Below are 20,787 nucleotides of genomic sequence, written 5' to 3'. Positions count from 1 at the left end.
AACATTTCTTCTCAATTACTATGCTATAGTTTCAAGCTAATAGCTTCTGGTAGAAAAGAACAAATCACAAAGGAATCTCAGCGTTGTGTGTGTTTCTTTATCTCTCACAAGTGGGAATGTAGTCAATCAATACAGTACTTTCTATTGGAAGATTCTAACGCAGCACATTAATTTTCCTCTAGGACATTAGTCACCTGTGGCACTCTGCAAAACAAACAAACAAAAAACAAGACATATGTGTGATAAAATGCATTTGGGTAAAGAAGCATCTATACCCTGTTCTTAGAGATGTACAATGCACATTTTCACACCAGGGGCTCTGAGATAAAAACATCTGCTTAACTTTGTTCCACTCAGTTTTCCACCCTAGTGTGATCTTGAAATTTTCCATATATCAGGCCGGGTGTGGTGGCTCACACCTGTAATCCCAGCACTTTGGGACGCCGAGACGGGTGGATCACCTGAGGTCAGGAGTTCGAGACCAGCCTGGCCAACATGGCGAAACCCCGTCTCTATTAAAAATACAAAAAATTAGCTGGGTGTGGTGGCAGGCACCTGTAATCCCAGGTGCTTGGGAGACTGAGGAAGGAGAATCGTTTGAACCCAGGAGGCGGAGGTTGCAGGGAGCCTAGATTGCACCACTGCACTCCAGCCTGGGTGGCAGAGTGAGACTCGGTCTCAAAAAAAAAAAAAAAAAAAAAAAAATTTCCACATATTATTGTTACCATCCCGTGCAGCAAGTGTTAGGTGGAACACATTTTGAAAAACATCTCATTGAAGTTGGCAAAAACCTCAACATTGAACCATAGAACTTGAATTATAGATTCTCACAGTGTAATCAGAGCTGCTCTGGGACACTAAATAGCAAAGAAGCATAACATAGCCCCCTTAACTTCAGAAGTGTTGGTAGGAAGAGCACTGCTTCTGCTGGTTTCTGTTGCAGTAACATGGACCCGAGGACTAGCCAGACCACACTTCCCGTTGGCATAAAAGACAAATGAAGGAACTTGTCTTTTCTGCCTTATCACCTTGGACTGGATACAACAGTACTGACCTCAATATATTTAAACACTAGACAGAAAATTATTATTTTCTCCCAAGCAATAAGGCTAATTTAAACTTTTGCAGGACGAAGAAAGAAAAAACCCCGACAAATAGTGACTCTGAATATCCTTAAGCAAGCAAAGTAAGAGAGCATTTGCAAGAGACCAAAGGAGCAGGTACTCGGTACCCTGTTTCTCCCCACCCACTTCCCAACCAGTCCCTAATCCTCTCTAATCCCTTATATCCCTAAGTCATAGACCCAGTTGTTCATTTTTAAAATTCTGTGATATCTATGGATTTAGCTGTACTGCAGAGGACTGAATTCTGAAGAGGATCTGTACTTCCTAGAAGACCTCAGCCCAACCACCTTTGCTTAAGACCGTGCAGACTTGTTATTTTGGGTTTTTTTTGTTTGTTTGTTTGTTTGACAGGGGACTGGCCATCAGCAAGGTACTCTGGTGTCTAGAGCAGCCTTCAGGACATTGATCTTTAGAGTTGGCCATTACTCTGTGACCTGCACAATCTGAAGAGGCTTGGCTGGGCACGGGGTGAGGACATGCACAGCCAGAAGCAATGTAGCAGCAACAACGCTGCCATCTGTTCCTCTAGCTCTGAGGCTCCCTCTGCGCTTTCACCTTGAGATGAAAGGACTATCATCCTCCCGCCCTGTGATCACACACACACGCCTGTTTGGCCCTCCATTCTCCCACCCACCACCACCATGAACAGAGAGAAGATGCGAAGAAAAGAGACATCCATCTCCTTCCTCCCTCTCTACAAGCCAGCACTATGGATATAAAAGCACAAGACTCCCTGTGTTTTTTGTTTGTGAAAAGTCTCCAGATACCTCCTACATATTTTCAAGACCCTCTGGAAAAAAAGCTTGACCCTCCTGTACCTGGGCCCCGTTTGCAAGAAGGAAAACAGAGAATTTTAAAATATCACAGAATTTTAAAATTCAGGGAGACTGAATGACCTGTCTGAGCCCAGTTGGTTTGGAGGCTACTGGAACTGAAACTTAAGAGCCTGATTCCCAGGGGCGCTCTGTTTTCCTAACCCTCCCCAGAGGCTGCTAATTCCTTCTCTCTGGTAAACACTGCCAGGAATTGCACTCTTAGATTTCTGCAATAAAAATAAGCCATACTTGCCTTCTAAAATCATGGTGGAAATTCTCCCAGTTAAATCTGACTGCGATTTAGGCTCTGATATTTTCAAAGTAAATTTGTACCATTTTATTATGGCTAATTATGTATTTGGAGTTAGCAATGCACACTGACCCATCTGTCATAATTATGGCTTAAAAGCGAAATGTCATTCCTGTCTGGTCCTCAACTCTTGTTTATAAAACCAGTGGTGCATTTTGGAACCATCAACAATGTTAAGAGGAGAGCACAGGGACTATACAACTGCTCCAACTTCATTCTGAGCAGTTGCTTTTTTTAAAGAGGTGATTATTCATGTTGGCATGAGATTAAACATTCTTCTGGAAATAATTTGAATCTAAAAATGTTATATTCCTACCAATTTCTATATGACGTAATGTAATTCTTTAGCCAATACATACATGTTTCCAAAACTAACTCTGCCCTAGGACATTCCATACACACCCATACACACAGACACACACACACACACACACACGCACACACATGAATAACATATGACTTATCTGGTTATACCTGACTTACATCACAGGTTATTCTATTAGATGTCGTCTTCCTAGAATTAAATTTGGGATATAATGTCCACTGTTATGAGGTGATACTTATATTCTAGAGATGCAAGTGTCACCCTACAATACAGTGTATCTCATCTAAATGGAGGACAGCAGGGAACAACTTTTAAACTATAGTTCTGAAAAATTCCAGGACTCTGTGGCACTATGTTAGGGCAGGCCCACCAATCTGGCCTAAACCAGAGCAATCTCCCTTTTATCTGGTTTGTATATGGGCGTCTTCCAAGATGCTTGTGAAGTTTTCTTTTTCCAAAGAATAACTCTTCTATTATACGTTTCTTTACTTTTTATTTCTTGACTATAGATACTCTTTTTTGCTTTTTGTTTTGTTTTGTTTTTGAGATGCAGTGTTGCTCTGTCACCCAGGCTAGAGTGTAGTGGCACAATCTTGGCTCACTGCAGCCTCAACCTCCCCAGCTCAAGCAATCCTCCTACCTCAGCCTCCCAAGCAGCTGGGACTATAGGCACGCACCACCATGCCCGGCTAATTTTTGTATTTTTTGTAGTGATGGGGTTTCGCTATGTTGCCCAGGCTCGTCTTGAACTCCTGGGCTCAAGCAGTCTACCAGCTTGGGCCTGGCCTGATACTCCTTTTTGTATAAGTTCTCCTTCTTTTGCCCTCTAGAAAAACTAAAATAATTAACCTAGGCATGCAGCCCAATGACTACTACACTTTTCAGGTATTCCAAGCCATTTCTAGTGTCTTACCACAGGAATCTGCATTGATATTCACAGATTCAACCTCAAAGACCTGGGACAAGGATGGGAGGGGTCCAGTAGCCCATCATTTCTACTCCCACGGCAAAGGGCATTTTCAGCTGCAGATATTAAAGCCTCTTCTTTCGTATTCAGTTTTACTTTGGGTAGTGGTGTTCCGACCACAGGCTGCTTAATAGTGCATGAATAATTCATATCATGACTAGTAGAAAACAGCCACATACTATTTGTTCTGGATATGAGCACATTAAGGCTTTGGGCAGGCAAAAAAGGTTCACTGTATGTTCATTTTGAGGATGATGAGCTCCTGTCTGGTGGCCTGTTTGACTTTTCAGGGGGATGGTAAAGGGATGCATAAATCAGTGAGTTACTGAAATTTGCAGATGTGATTCTTGAAAATGTAGCAGATCAGCAATGTCCCTGCGGCCAAGATCTGCTTCTCTACACATCCTCTCATCATGTGGATTGGGTCAGCTCATCAGACCGGTGACAGTTTCCAAACATAAATAAACACAATCTATAGTTTCCACTGGATATGTCAGACAAACAGTTGCCCATAAGCAGACTTCAAGTCTTTCAAGAAAGAACCTAATTCTGGTAGATGCCTAGCCTGTCAGAGAGGGATGGTCCCTAATTGTGCGGCAGATTTCAGCCTTCAAGTTGTGCGAGGACATACTGGTGCCAAATCTTACTGAGAACCCTTCAGAATCAGCAACATCTCCCTGTAATGCATCTCTCAATAATTCAAACTAATATGCAATTGAGTCTGGTAGGCTGTTATTCCCATTTTTTTTCTTTGAGACAGAGTCTCGCTCTGTCACCCAGGCTGGAGTGCAGTGGCTTGATCTCAGCTCACTCCAACCTCTGCCTCCGGGGTTCAAGTGATTCTCCAGCCTCAGCCTCCCAAGTAGCTGGAATCATAGGCAAGTGCCACCACACCCAGCTAATTTTTGTATTTTTAGTAGAGACAGGGTTTTGCCATCTTGGCCAGGCTGGTCTCGACTCCTGGCCTCAAGTAATCTGCCCGCCTCAGCCTCTCAAAGTGCTGGGATTACAGGCATGAGCCATCATGCCCGGCCCCATGTTTTTCTTTTACTTTCTGTGGCCAGAAGAATTCCATTCACTTTTGCTTTCCCCTTCTGTTACTTGTTCCTCACTCCTTCCACTCATAGACATGGAGCAGTGCTACTGTTTCGAGGAGACTGCATCAAAAGAAGATGGTGCTTCACTACAGATTGCTATTGTACTTGAAGTAACCTCAGAACTGAGGTAAGGGGACAAGGGAAGCAGAATGTTACAGCCCTAAAAATGAGAACGAAAGAACGGGAACTTTTTCCCCCCAAGAGCCTCTGCTGAGGTTACAGCTTGTTTAGAAGATAATTATTTGATTTTATAATTACTTTTGTGGGTTGCAGAATAATTACTGTGGAGGCAAATCTCCATGTGCCAAAATAGCAGAGGCAATTGTTCTAAAGTTCACACTGAAACAATAACAGAGTCAAGATGGTTAACTCTTAGGTGGGGATTAGAAAACCCATCCCTCTTTGTAACATGTGCCAGCCTGAAGCACACATAAAGGTCAGGCTGGGAGTGGGAACACTAAAGATACTCCACAAACTGAATTCAGATCAGTTATTTCTTTGTAGGCTGATTATAATTTTAAACCTGTGCCTCTGAGTACACCACAATATCAAATAGCTTTTGAAAAGACCAACGCTGCAATTCAGGTGAACGACACAGATATGTAATTGGACACTGGATAATCTACAGGGTCCTTTTCAATTCTAAAATCAGACTATGATGCTAAAATGGTCAGGAGTGGTACTTTGTTTATATTATTATTATTATTATTATTATTATTATTGAGACAGAATCTCCCTCTATGGCCCAGCCTGGAGTGCAGTGGTGTGATCTCAGCTCACTGCAACTCTTGCCTCCTGGGCTCAGGTGATCCTCCCACCTCAGTCACCCAAGTAGCTGGGATTACAGGCATGCACCACCACGCCTGGCTAATTTTAGTATTTTTTGTAGAGACAGGGTTTTGCCACGTTGCCCAGGCTGGTCTCGAACTCCTGGGCTCAAGCGATCCACCTAACTCAGCCTCCCAAGGTGCTAGATTACAGGTGTGAGCCACCGCACCCAGCCAGGAGAGAAACTTTCTATTTACAGCAACTTTGATGTCACCAGGAGTTGGCAAAGTTCTTTTGTTTTGTTTTGTTTTAAGGCCAGAGAATAAATATCTTAAGCTTTGAGAGTCTCTGTGACAACTTAAGTCTGCAGTTGTAACTTGAAAGTTGCCATAGACAGTGTGCAAACAATTGTGCATGGTTGTTTCCCAATAAGGCTGTATTTACGGACACTAAAAGCTGAATTTCATATAAATATCTTGTGTCATGAATTATTATTCTTCTTTTGATTTTTCTCCAGCCATTTAAAATCACAAACAACATTCTCAACCTACAAACATAGGCAGAGGGCCCATGGGCCATAGTTTACTAACCCCTGATCTAGATAGGTTTTATCACCTCCAGCGGAATGGAAGTAAATTCATTTAACAGGTGGAAGAAACTCAAAAGCAGGTAGAGGCATTGGAGGTCTCCTTGGCCTCCTCATTCTAACCAAACACCCTCTTCATCAGATAATTTCCACTTCAACTTTTCAATGAATTGACGGTTTGCTTTGGGTGTTCATCTTTGCCCAAATTTCCCTGAATGATCATATTCACATTTAATTAATTGCTTTAAGAAGTTAAACTTCATTGGCCAAAATAAACAGTTCCTCCTTAGAGGTTCAGTAAAGTGTGAATCTCCAGGCAGGTGAAAGTGGCTTGATGGCCCGAAGGTGGGAGCCAGAGCCGGAGAGACAGCTCAGCTGCAGCAGCATGGGCAGGTGACATTTAGGAAGCCATGAGCTACTCTGACTCTCTGACCCTCTTCTCTTAAATGGTCACAAGAGTAATTCCAACTGTAAAAGGTGGTTCTGATGACCGCAAGGAAATAAGATACACAAGCTATAAAGTGTAATATAAATACATTTATGTAAGGTGTCTAAACTCACTAGTTTTCTTAAGTGGACTGAATTAACTCTTTTTCTTGACAACCAACTCAGTTAGAACCTTCTGACTTTCTTTCTTAAAAGTCCTGCAGGGTGGCTATCATCCATAAGAGATAGTAACAAGTGTCGGGAAAATTGTAGAGAAACTGAACTTTTATATACTATTCATTGCTGGGGGGATATAAAATGGGGCAGCCAGTTTGGAAAAGAGTCTGGCAGACCCTCAAATGGTTAAACATGGGGTTACAATGTGATCTAGCAATTCCACTCCCAGGTACATACATAAGAGAGATGAAAACCTGTGTCCATGCTAAAGCTCGCGCATGAATGTTTATAGTGGCATATTCAGCAAAGCCAAAGAGTGGAAACAACCCAAATGTCTATCAACAGAATGGGTGAATAAATGTGATATATCCATACAATGAAATATTATTCAGCCATAAAAAGCAATGAAATTCTGATACATGCTACAGCATGAATACATTTTGAAAACACTGTGCTAAGTGAAAGAAGCCATATATTGCATGGCTACCATATATAAGGTACCATATATTACATGGTTCCATTTATGTGAAATGTCCAGAATAGGGAAACCTATAGATTAGTGGCTGCCTGGGATTTGGGGATGGGGTGTAGGGAATGGAATAATGAATGGATAGGTTAAGGGGAACAGTTGCTTTTTAGGTGTAATGAAAATGTTCTAAAATTGATTGTGGTGATGGATGACAATTCTATGACTTAAACGCTATTAAATTACATACCTTTAATTAGTGAACTCTATGGTGCATGAATTATATCTCAATAAAAATGCTTTTTAAAAAATCCTCCAGGGAATACTACAACCCGTCATGGAGCAAGTCCCAGCTCCTTAGTGTGGTATCCCAGGCCCTTGGTATGTGGCCTCTGTCCATTTCCCCAGGCGCCCTTCTCACCATCCCCCAGCCACATCACACCACTGTCCTTACAGCCACTGTAATAAAGGGACACACATTCATCGACTAGATCCATAATAAACGAACATGTACATTCATGTATTGAACATATCTTTAGTGGATAATACCTGTGCACTGTTCTCAGCACTAGAAACATAGCAGTCATGAGGAGATAGGACAGACCCTCACTGGAAAAGCAGCATTCAATGCCCTCCTCTGGCCTCTTGACCTTTCTCTACCCTTGCTCTTTGTCCTGCTTCCAGTGACTCTTTCCTTCAGGTATCTGCCAGCCCAACCCTATTCATCCCACTCAATTCAGCCCAAGTACCATCTTCTCCTACATGACCTGCTGGCCTTCTCCCCCAGGGAGGAGATGGGTTCCCTACCTACACGTCCATGACATCCTGAGTCTACCTGTCACAGCAACGTCCCTCGCTGGACTGTTTCTCTCAGGGCAGAAACTCATTCTTTACCTCTCTACTCACACGTAAGTTCACTGTAGGCATCAATGCTTGATACATGAATAAACAAATGACCATGTTCTATCCTTCCTCTGGCATTGGGTATAAAAACAATACAACACTAAAAACAATCATCATATGACTTCTCTTGAATGGTGTACTGCTAACCTTCTGGCTGATTTTTTTCCCTGGGCTGAAAATCTCTATAATTCATTTCTTCTTTTCCAAACCAACAACTGGATTCTTGTTTAGTTCCTGGTTCTATTGCAACTTTTGCCTCCTTGGACTTACCTTTTCTCCCTTACAACCTGTGGGGTGAAGTAAGGTCACCTCTGTCCCTCTCTCTGGCTACCTGGCCTTCAACAAACTCACCTTTATCTCTTGGCTTTCAGCTCAGCTGTCCCCCGGCACAGGTAGCCTGTCCACCGGCAGTACCACATTGAACATCATCAATGGTGGCTCCTAACTGGCTCAATGGACCACCACCCTTCAGGCTTTTAGACACTTCTAGAAGGCCCCAAAGCCTAGTCAAGTCCAAAAAGTTCTCACCATTCATATATAAGTTAGTGAACCAAAGAAACTGAAGTTTAGGGCTAGGAAACAAGTACTGATCCTTTCCACCCACCCCCATTAAAGTTTTATGGATATATTTTATCTATTACCATTTTCAATGTGAGTGTTTTTATCTCCTTTAGACAAATTAGGATATTTCAAGCTATAGATTTCACAAATTGTTTAAATATGTCTTCTCCTAAACTAAGTGACTATTTACAGATGTCTGTAAAGTGTCAGAGCAATATTAGAACAGAGGGGAAATTATTAGTACAATTATATATGAGCTCAAAGTTATGTTAAAAATAAGACAAGCTGACTTTGAATTGCTGGTGATTGAAAGTGTATTATTGGACACACTCTGAGCCTGAAACAAATATTGCAGAATCTTGGTCTTTGGCTGCTCAAGGTCTTGAAACATCCTTTGTTGAGCTATGAGCAGCATGGACCTGGGTCCTTGTCTTGTCTGGTCCTTGCCTAGGCACTAACAGCAACAGCATTGTAAAAACTCACTCAATTTTGCTGTAACATAATACAAGAGTAGGGAAATCTGAGTGATATGTCTATGGGGATTAATTATCCTATTATGTCTACTTTTGCATATGTGTACAATTTTTCATAATAAACTTTTTTTAAAGGGCATCTTGGGCCAGGCACTGCGGCTCACGCTTGTAATCCCAGCACTTTGGGAGGCTGAGGTGGGTGGACTGCTTGAGCCCAGGAGTTCAAGATCAGCCTGGGCAATGTGGGGGAAATCCTGTCTCTACAAAAAGAAAAAATATATATATATATATACACACACACACACACAAATTAGCTAGATGTGATGGTACATGCCTGTAGTCCCAGCTACCAGGTGGGAAGATAGCCTGAACCATGATTTTGCCTCTGCACGCCAACCTGGGCAACAGAGTGAGGCCCTATCTCAAATAAATAAATAAACAAACAAACAGATAGATGAGTTGGTCACATCGCCTCTGCTTAAAAACCCTGTGCCATCTTTGGTACTTGCAATCTGAATTCCTGTGGAAGTGGATGCAATCTGAACTGCTTCTGAAACTGAAAGGCTTTTCCTGACCTTCCTTCTCTTGCCCGAGGTGGAACCTACCACTCTGTCCTCAGTCTGACCCTTACCTTATTTGTCTTGTTAGAAATATATGTTTAAATATAGAGAAGGAGTGGGTGCTCTCATCTTGGACTCAATCCAAGGAAGTTTAATTACAGAAGAGGCAGAGCAGCACAGTATAGCAGGGGGAAATGCCCAAGGCAAAATTGGACTTGGGGGGTAACAATACAAACGCTAGCAATCGCAGCTAATATTTCTCAAGCACTTTCTCTTGCAAGGCACCATGCTAAATGCTTTGTACCAAATATCTCGTTTAATCCTCACAACTAATATAGTAATCCCAAATCACCCAGTCAGCAAGCAGAGGAGACACTGAAAACAGGCAGTACGTTTCCAGAATCCAGCTCTGAACCCCAAGTGAAAACTGCTTCCCTCTTCAAGGACAGGTTCTGTTAGCAGCCCTGACACCAAATGGTGGTTTGACCTCAGTAGACTGCTCGCTTAATCCTTATGCATCTTCATTTTCTCACCTGCAAAATGAGGGATGTGATCCACAGAAACTCACAGGGCATTCTCTCCTAAAAGGCTGTCTCGATGGATGAACTCTATCGTCAGTACAGCAGAGAATTAGTATGACAAATCGTTATTCCTAAAGTTCACATTGGAATCCATTAGAAAATATGCTAAATATTTCTAATCCCTAAAACAAAACTTGGGAAAACATCTAGCAAGTCCATGGATTAGTAAATTTCTATATAAATGTTTAAAAAATAGGAATCATATACAGTAAAATGAAGACAACTGTGATCTACTGATTAATTACATGTAAAAGGCACTGAGTAGCAGTTGCAATCAATACATCTTGTTTCTAAATCCATCATTTTATTACTTTTTAAGTGTCACTATAAAATAAGACTGAGAGGCTTCAAGATATTTTTAAAAACTGTTAAAATATTTTATTTATATTGAAATTACATCTTAATACATAATTATTAAATATATTATAATTCCTAAAATTATTCTTCACTATTAATGGACTCAAAAGGAGTTCAAATGAAAATAGAAATGTTTGAAATTAAATATAGAAAATACTTCACTTTCTAGAATAGATTTTCTCTAAATTTGATTTTTAACTGTTTGTAAATTAAATCATATTCTCCTATTAACTTCTAATATAAGTTCAGCGATGACTTAGCTGTGTTTCTTATGGCTTTACGATGTCCATAACTTCTAATCTACCTGGTTGTAAATTACTCTCCCTCTATCCCCACTAAAGTCAGCCTCTCTATCAAGTAGGTAAGGAGGGAAAAAAAAATTAAATGCAGCAGAAAATTCTGCAATTCCTTCTCATTCTTTACCATAATAAACCTAGCTTATTGAGACTGCACATGTATACATCACACACGCACACAGATATAAACAGACACCACAATACCTAATGTTCCACATTCAGTGTAGGTGGCAGAGATAAATGGCCATTAAAAAAAATCAACTTGATGGTATAGTGGAAAGCGTCTTGGTGGTGGTTGTTGCTTTTTTTTTTTTTTTTTTTTTTTTTGAGACAGAGTCTCACTTCTTCACCCAGGCTGGAGTACAATGGCGTGATCTTGGCTCACTACAACCTCCGCCTCCTGGGGTTCAAGCAATTCTCCTGCCTCAGCCTCCCCAGTAGCTGGGATTACAGGTATGTGCCACCATGCTGGCTAATTTTTGTATTTGTAGTAGAGACAGGGTTTCACCCTGTTGGCCATGCTGGTCTCAAACTCTTGACCTCAAGTGATCCACAGGCTTTGGCCTCCCAAAGTGCTGGGATTACAGGCGTGAGCCACTGCGCCCAGCCGCATCTTGGTTTTAAAGTGAAATAGATGAGGGTGTGAGTCTTTGTTTTCCCCTGTATTTACTCTGTGGCTTTCCTATGTAAGCTTGTTTCCTCACCTGAAAATAGCTTTAGTATTGAACCAAAACAGCAAAGATGGAAGGAAACAAAAACTGTCTTTGGCCATTAATGGTGAATTGTGTTCTATGGTTTCTTAACAATAGAGAATTACTTAAAATAAGTTTAGCAAAACATCTTTAATACTAGTTAGTAGATACCAGGAAAAAAAAAACTCTTGAGTAAAAAGATAATTGCTAAAATGTAATTTCACCTTTTACGTACCTCTCAATAACCAGAAATATTTTATCCTTTAAAGTTTATTCTTTAGTTATAGATTGTCTTGAAACTGCAAGTTATTAAAATATGCTTTAAATAACTATTTCATATGCAAAGAAATTAAGTGTGAAAGAAACTCAGTGAACAATACCTTTGTAAAATTTAATCTGTGTAAAATTTCTAGAAGGTCTTTCAAGCTGTATCAGAATTTTCTGTGGGTGCCACCAAGTGGCCTCTTCAGTGATGAATGAGGAACCAGGCACACTTATGGTACTGAACATAATACAGGTGTGCCCCACCTTAAGAAGCACCTTCCTCTATAGAGCCTGACCAAACAGGACATTGGGGAAATCTGTTTGGCTCATTATGATCTTGAGCATACAAATGTTTTAAAATAGCTGGTGCTCCTGGTATGTAGAAAATATGACTCAAATTGCAAATCGCTTCCAGAGAATTTATCTAAAAGAACATCCACTCCCTACAGACTATCATGGGAGGGCAATCTTGCCCAAAGTGAAATTTTATTGGAACTTCCACAGTGGGCAGTGCTGCTTTGGTTTCTGGCAGTAAAAGAAGAAGGGTTAAACTCCTGACCTCGTTCCATTTTGGTGATTAAATGAGTGCACCACACAATAGATTGGCAGGATTAGCAGCACAAAATTAGGCAAAAATTAGGCACTATAACATTCGGTCTCCCCTATTTAAGAATCCTTTGAGGGTAAATAATCCTATCAGGTGATATGTGAGCATCCATACATAGCTCCTTGGAAGTATGTGAGGCTGTGGAGATGACGCACGTTTCAAGAAGAACTACGTGCTGTAGGTTAAAATATGTACCTGTCTCCATTGACAGGGTATACCGCATTTACCAGTGACAGCACTCATAATGACATTTGTAAACACACATCCTTGAGTATGGACATATACCTTTCCTTACTGTAGCAGCATTTACAGACACTAATTTAAATAAACTCCCAGTGTTGTGGAAGCAGCCCATCTGGGCAGCAATTCAGTCAAGAGAGCAACTGACATTTAATAACCATTTTAGCCTGCGTCTCAAGCTCTGTTGCGTTACATGGGAAAGCTCTGGCTTTGGGTCATCTGATTAATCCATTTGTATTCCACAGGTCTCGATGTTATCAGCTGATGTAGTAACCAACACATGTCAGTCAGTGTGTGCTTCTCAGAAACGTATATCCCCCCTACACCTAACAGCAGGGGCGTTCATGTGTTTTGTGTGTGCGCCTTCCTCCAGTGCCGTCCCAGTTTTCCTCTTGGATGCCTGGTGTTGTCCTGCACAGCCTCTCTTGCAGTTTAATCAAAGAAAACGATAATGACGCTAGCAGGACTCTAATTTTGAAAAGACATTAGCCAAGCCAGAGTCATTTCATTACTCTGCACTTCAGAGGCCGACTAAGAACGGGAGGGATCCTAAGTAATGTTTGTTCTTCCAAAAGGAACAGCAAAACCTGACTAGCTGATAGGAAAATCTGCCTGCCCAAGCAGGTGTGCGTGTCAGGCATGGAGATGAGCTTCAGGCCGGCCAGTAGCTAAGGCTTTCAATGTAAAATCTGCTGCCTAAAACTTTTCCATGACCTCCAGCGGCCCTGCAGAGCCTGTTCGGTGAGCTGCTCGGGAACCGCCTGGAGGCTCGCGCGAATGCACAGCCACACAGGGGCGTCCACAGCTGCAGAGGCTTCTGCCTGATCCGCGCCGGCGGTCCCTCGCTCTGGGCTCCTCCTGTCCAGAGTCGCTGGCAGCCCGGCACCCCTTCACTGCTCTGCTTCAGATTGGATTGCGGGAACTCTGGCTCGCACACGCCCAGGCTCACCTGGAAGATGCCGCTGCGCGCCCCCTCCCCCACCTCTCCACATTTTGGCCTTTGGGCATCATTCCAGCAGGGACCAGCAGCCGCACTCCAAAAATCACAGCCATGTTTTACTCTAAACAGGCGTCATTCAACAACTCCACAAGTCTCTAGGGCTCTGGGCGCCGCCGCCAAACCGCCTCTCCAAACTGATGCCACCCGAAGGAAGCCCATATCCATAACGCAGTCCAGCAAACCCTGTATCCCATCATAATACCAGGACGGGGCAACAGTTAAGAAGCCCATGGAAGGAAAAAGCAGGAGTCAGCGCTTTTGCCACCGACAAATCCCCTAAGCCTCGGCTTCCCAAATGAAAATCCCAGACTTGCTCTTTTAACTGTTTCAAAACCCTCATTTTGGGGACCATATACGTCAATGGGATGTGCAGGGTTGCGAGCCCGGGTTGGGCTGTGGGTGGCACTCTGCAAAGTGCCCGGCGGGCGGCTGTCATGTCTGGGTGGAGTGCGGATGTCCCCGCAGTTCTCCAGGCGACAGACGCCGGCGGTGCCCCCAAACTGAGACAGCCCGAGCCACCACCCCGCCTCCCGCGCTCGCCGCCGCCGCCCCGACGGGCCCCGGCACTCACCGTCCCGGGCGTCCTCCCCCCGGCTGCAGTTGCTGCAAATGTGTTTGATCTCCTTGCCTAGTTGACAGTGGATCACAAAGGACACGTTGTTGTTGTTGTTGGGGGCGGGCTCCTTCAGGGGCTTCAACCTCAGCAAATAAAAAGCTTTCTTTTTGGGTTTCTCGGCGCTCGCGCCTGGCACCGCGCCCTCCCTGCAGCGCGGCGAACGGAGCGCAAACCTCCCCGGCTTCGCTGAGCGCGTGGGCTCCGCCATCCGGCCCCCGGGCGCCCGGGGCCGGGCGCTGCTCCGGCCCCCGCGCGCTGCCACTCGCGCCCCTCGGCCTCGCCAGCATGCCCCCGCCCCGCCCGCGCCGGCCGCTCTACATAAGCACCGCCGCGGCGGGGCGGGTCGGGGAGGGCGCCGAAAGGGTCTTGACCTCGCCGACCTCGCTGCCCGAGCCAATCCGGATCCCGAAGCCGGAGGAGGGGGTAGGCAGGGCGCTGCTCGGTCCTACCTGAGAAGCTCCACTCCCACCTCTCTCGGGGTCTCACGTGCACATCCTCCTCCGGCAGCCCCACCCCTCCGGAAATCTCAGCAGCAGCTGCTGAGAGCCTGCTGGGTTTGCAGCTACCTTCACTCTCAAGAGCTCCAGGGCGGAACGCCAACCCCCTCCCCCTTTTCTTCACGCCTAAAGCTGCCGAATGAAAGCAAAATGTTTCACACGGAAAGCGCTGCGCTGGGAACCCTCGGGTGCAAGCGCCCCTCCAGGGCCACAGCAAATTACCCTCTCCGGCGGGTCCAACCCGTAGCCCTTGACTTTCACTGGAGCAGACAACCTGTTACAACATAATTGATGTTTTCACCTCCCATAGAAATTCTCCGACCCGAAGGAGATTGTTTAACGCCAGGGTCATTAAAAAGGAAAAGAAAACGCTGATTTTATCAAAACTCAGAAACAATTTGCGACTTTGGGATTGTCAGCTAATTTGGCCAAATAACTCTCCAGCTGTTTTAGCACAGTGACTAAGGCTTAGCAAAGCGAGTGACATCTACCAGGATTTCCAAAGGGAGAACAGGGTCTTTTCTTTAAAAAACAAAACAAAACAAAAAATTGTTTTTAGAGATGGGCTGTCACTCTATCGCTAGAGTGTCGTGGCACAATCACAATTCACTGCAGCCTCGAACTCCCGGGCCCAAGCGATCCTCCTGCCTCAGTTTCCTGAGTAGCTGGCATTGCAGGGAGAATGGTGCCTTTAACAAACCATGCAGAACAAATCAAAGCTCAATAACTTGTAATTATTATTCTTCAGCCATGGATTTGCCTTATTAAAATCATGCTATTTCTAATAAACCACCAATTCACACAACAATCCCAAGACTCAGATATCGCTAGTCCTATATCACCTTTTAGAGAACTAAGGCTTAGAGAAGCCCTATATCACAATCACCTTGTGTGCTTATTTTAAAAATAGGGATTACAGAGCCCCAAATCCAGATATTCTGGTTTAGTAGGTCAGTGCAGGGTCCAGGAATCTGTACCTTTAACAAGCTCCCCAGGTGACTTTGATGCAAAGCATAAATGGAGAAACAGGTGTTTATAGCCAGGTGTGTCTGCCCCCAAGCCTGTGTTCTTTCCACCCTACTGCATTTACTCTGAGTCACACCCTTGTCCTCTTTTCCAACCTACTGGAATAGTGTCAGTTAAAGAATGCACTGTCACTACCAGTTGTTTCTAGGAACTTCCTCAAAGCTTATTTCACAATTCCCTGTCACTGCCTCTTCCACAAAAGGCAGGTCTTTGCTAGTCTCTCCTCCAACTGGGTGAATTCTACACATACAGTTGCCTCACAGGTAACAGGGTCAACGATCCACTGAGGATATTAAATTACTGTATTACAATAGGCTTCTGATCACTCCAATTCTACCGCTCTATCATTTCTACTACTTCTCATCTGCAAATAGTCTGCACAAATCAGCACAATAAGAGCTTCATCTTCATTCTGGAGTTAGGAAAGTCAGGTGTCCAGCTGCCATTGCCTCCCCTAGAGGGGGATGGATGTAGAATGCAGGTCTCTGTAATTAGATCTCGATCCCTCTTGGTACCAATTGAGGGCTTCAGCAACCACCCCCCTTTTGCTGAATTACCAGCCAGGCCAACCACAGGTGAATCCACTATGTCTCCTCATGTCAGATTCGTGTCACTCGGTCCCTGGCTAATTATAAGCCTTATCTTAGAGATTACAAAGGACCTGTTTGTTATATTGATTGAGTGCACCAGGGAATTTACTGCATTGTGTTCTGAGCAAACATTTGTTATTCTCTTTTGTAATTCCTTGGGTCCCTTCTCCAAACTATCACCCCTTAACTCCCTTCTGAAAAGAGGAGGTTGTGTATTTACCAGCAAATTACATGTTTCCTTAAATGTGTATTTTAAATTGCATGCCTTTTCCGCCTTACTCTCTGCCCCACAGGTTAGAACAGTGGACCTGCAGAAACCCCATCTGACCTCATTAAAGCAACTAAGACTGAAGCAATCTTTTATTCCCTTGCAGAATACTAAAGGGCTCTGTATGTTTCTATCTTAATTGGCCAATGGGCATTGTGATTGTATCATACCAAACACTGACACAGCCACCAGCTTAGCCTCAAATATTAAAGGATGTGCCCTGGGCTGTAGGGGACCTTTGTTCAAGTTAAGTGTATAAAAGGCATAAAGTTTACCTGGGAGAGTCATTTCTCTTGTTTGAGGATCCATCTTTCTGAACTGTCCTCCCTGAGTTTGCAGCCTCTGATGGTGCTGTGCAATATAGTATCTACTAGCAACATGTGGCTGTTTACATTTAAATGAATTAAAATTCAATAAAATTCAAATTCAGTTCCTCAGTTGCACTAACCACAATTCACATGCTCAATGGCCGCATGTGGCTAGTGGCTACTGCATTGGGTAAGGCAGATTATAGAATATTTCCATCACCATTGAAAGCTGTATGAGACCATGCTGTTCTTAGCAGATGTGTGCATTTTAGTGTCTCAGACTGAATTTAAGAATTATTAGTTTAAGTTTCAGAAGCTAAGAAGTGCCATCTCTTATTGTTACAACAGAAGGTGTGTGAGGGGCCCAGGAAGGAATATAGCTTAGTATGGGCAGCAGTTTGGAAGATGGCTGAATCTGGCAGCTTCCAGCACCACCTCCTTGCCTCAGCAGGCAGCAGGGCTGATGTGCACACTGTCCCGCTTTTCCTCTTGACCCTGCTCCATACCCTGAATGTTGCCTCAGTGAAGAATTACTACTGGTGTCCATTATTATTATTTCCTTGTAGCTTTTTTTTTTTTAACCAAGTTGATCTAAATGACGACGAGCTCCTGTGATTATGCTTAGTGTCACTTAGCTGTATGACAGTCTTCTTCCCATCCCTTATTTAGGATACATTTAACTTGCAGATCCCCTTCTGAAACTTGTTTGGTGCCCTAAGACCCCACTACCCAAAATATGACCCCAAGGACCAGCAGATCCCAGGTACCTGAGAGCTTGTTAGAAATGCAGCACTTCAAGCTCTTGCCCAGAATCTGCATTTTAACAAGACCTCCGGTGATTTGGATGCATATTGAGGTTTCAGATGCACACTCTAGAAATCAGCCTACCAGAGGAACACATATTTTCATTCCAAAGTAAGTCATGGATAGGACTCTTGATCTCGTGGAACTTGAAACTTAATGGGAAGGGCCGGGTGTGATGGCTCATGCCTGTAATCCCAGCACTTTGGGGCACTGAGGCTGGTGGATCACCTGAGCTCAGGAGTTTGAGACCAGCCTGGCCAACATGGTGAAACCCTGTGTCTACTAAAAATACAAAAATTAGCCGGGTGTGGTGGCGCGCACCTGTAATCCCAGCTACTCGGGAGGTTGAGGCAGGAGAATCGCTTGAACCCGGGAGGCAGATGTTGCAGTGAGCCGAGATCACGCCATTGCATTCCTGCCTGGGCAACAAGAGCAAAACACCGTCTCAAAAAGAAAAAATTAATGGGAAAGAGGGTGCACTCAATACAAGGACATATAAGAATAACAGAAGACAGCCAGCTGAAAACATGTGTGGAAGTTTGTAACCAAGAGTAGCCACAGAGATCTATGCATTTAACGTTGGGGGTGTGGGGTGGGGTGGGCCATGTTTAAAGGGAGTTCTGCAGTGATTATTGTGGAAGAGATTGTGTATATGCAGGAGGAGTCCCCTGGGAAAGTTGATCTGAAGCAGTAGGGGGCAGAGGGTGGTGGTGATGGTGGTGGTGGCAGTGTAGGGAGACTGCAAGCTCACAGACTAGGAGTTCATGGGGTGGGGAGGTCAAGGATGGGCAGCCATTGGCCTGGCAGGACCTGTTATAGCCAGCAAATGGAGTTTTCCAGAAGATCCCACCATTAGGGTGATGTGAGGGCAACTGCAGACCTTGAAATCCCCCAAGTCTGAATGTGAGAGGTAGTGTGTGATCTCCTGTGAACTGAGGCTTTGTTCTGCTTTCTGCTTGCCTATGCTCCTCCCCATTTTTAAAGCCCAGCTGTTATAAGACTTTAAAGAAACCTACAATCAAAATTAAGGGTAGAAATTTAAAAATGCTCACAAAAGTGCTTTAACTCTTATGGAAAAAGACACAGTAGAAATACAAAATATTAAGGTCAACACAGGGCAAAGCAATGGAAGTGTACTCAAATAGAAATTACTACTCATATTTAATGTAAGAAAAGATTTTTATAAAAATCTTCTTTTCCTCCCCCAGTATTTTTTCTTTGATTTGAACTCAAGCTATTCATTCAATTTCTGCCCTGCTTCTATGTCTCCTTTCGTGTTCCTATCCACCCTGCAGTGGGTTGAATGGTGTCCACTTCTCCCATTGATATGTCCCTGTCAAATCCCTGGAACACGTGAGTGTGACCTTATTTGGAAAAAGTGTCTTTGCAGGTTTAATTAAGTTAAGGATCTTGAGATGAGGAGATCATCCTAGATTCTCTGCATGGGTTCTAAATCCAGTGAGAAGTGCTTTTTATAAAAGGCATGCAGAGGAGAGACACACAGACAGAGGAGGAGAAGACAATGTGAAGGTGGACTTGGAGATGGGAGTGACACCACTGCCACAGGAATGCCAACGGTCACCAGAAGCTGGAGAAAGGGGAGAACGGACTCTCCCCTAGAGCCTCTGAAGGGATCTTGGCCCACCTTGAACTTGAACTTCTGGTCTCCAGAACTGAGTGAGAGAATAAATATCTGTTGTTTTAAGCTGCTAACTTTGTGATAATTTGTTACACCATCCCTAGGAAACAATACACTCCCTAAACATCAACAATATGTGATATTCTTATTACAAGAATAGCATCTATTTTTTTCCAGGTTTGCTGTAAATGTGCAGTACGTTAAAACCAGAACTGCAAGCTCATCTACAAAGTGTAGATTAAGAACAAGGTTAAAAAGTACTTCTAAATGGTTCATGGACAGAATGGTGCAGCACTGCTGCTATGTGTGTGTGTGTGTGTGTGTGTGTGTGTGTGTGTGTGTTGTTGTTGTTTTGGGGGTATTTTTCGGTTTGAGTTTTTTGTTTGTTTTTTGCAGACGCTAGACTGGAAGTATGGAATGGAACGGAAGAGAAGACTGATTAAGAGGAGATATAGCTTCCAGGCTGTCTCATATTTGATATAATACATTTATGTCTCGAGCAAGGAGATGTGATCAGAGCTTGCTGTGAATGGCTACTGAAAATTCTTTAGGAAATTTAGGGGTATGTTAGTGGAGGTCATATTCAGGGCCTGAGCAATGGTCCAGCTGGATGAATTGTTTATGGCTGGCATCTGTTCTAATAGATTGAATATTCTTTCTGACTCTTGCACGTCTAGTTATACCTTGAATGTCACTCCTGCATATGATTGACAAGCAAGTGAGGCTTTTCTACCACAGTGTTTTTCTGCCAACTGTGTTTTGAAGCCTAAAGCAAAAGTTCCTTTGGCTTTAGCTTTTCCCTTATTATCTCTTGATCAAATCTGGCAGACTTTTGATATAAGCTCCAGGGAGAGGTTAGTGGACAAGGAGTTTACAGAAACAATTCCGTAAAACAATCTAGTTGAAACATCTAAATGTGTGAGCAGTCTTTTTTTGTGTTTTGTGGGGTTTTGTTTTTTATTTTTTATTTGTTTATTTTAGCTGAGGGTTGTTTCCCTAAAACTTTGAATGGAAAGTAGTTTTACTTCTAGGCTTGTGATAATTATGCTTACTAAGGGGATTGCTCTGTGAAAATTATTCTGTGAACACTTAGCAGATAGCAACATGATGAGAAGGAAGATTGGAATCATTTTAGATAAAACAGGTGGAGAAAGAGGTGATTGAAGGAGAACTATCCAGAATATGATTCCTGTAGTTTTTTGATTACAGCATTATTTTGCAAGACTGCTTTCTCTTTCTGCATTACCATTGATGAGAAGAGGGCTGGGGTAGTTTACCTCTTAAGTTAAAAAAAAAAAAAAAAAAAAAAAAAGATCTCCAAAATAGGCTGTGTTTTCAAAGTGAATATCATTGTTGTGGACATGACAGAAAGAAGATCAGGTCTGGTGGAAATTTTTCTGCAAAGTCTTGTAACATTAAGCATTTCTAAAGCCTGTATTGCTAA

The 20,787-nt window shown here is 43.3% G+C and overlaps 1 protein-coding gene across 6 annotated transcripts in view; it reads right to left on the bottom strand.

Annotated features, from left to right (window-relative positions):
• PHACTR1 (phosphatase and actin regulator 1) overlaps positions 1-20,787 on the bottom strand; it is a 574,022-nt gene that overhangs the window by 258,061 nt on the left and 295,174 nt on the right. The window contains exon 1 of one of the 6 annotated variants that reach the window (XM_054490799.2): positions 14,167-14,752. The exons of the other annotated variants lie outside the window; for them this stretch is intronic. Coding sequence (XP_054346774.1) covers positions 14,167-14,419 — 253 coding nt within the window. The 5' untranslated portion in view covers positions 14,420-14,752. Of the gene's footprint in view, positions 1-14,166; positions 14,753-20,787 lie in introns of those variants that run through there. 6 annotated transcript variants of the gene reach the window in all.

The sequence above is a fragment of the Pongo pygmaeus genome, chromosome 5 (assembly GCF_028885625.2).
Source record: "Pongo pygmaeus isolate AG05252 chromosome 5, NHGRI_mPonPyg2-v2.0_pri, whole genome shotgun sequence".
NCBI lineage: Eukaryota > Metazoa > Chordata > Mammalia > Primates > Hominidae > Pongo > Pongo pygmaeus.
Note: the sequence above shows the minus strand (reverse complement) of the source record. Positions and strands in the feature narration are given on the sequence as shown.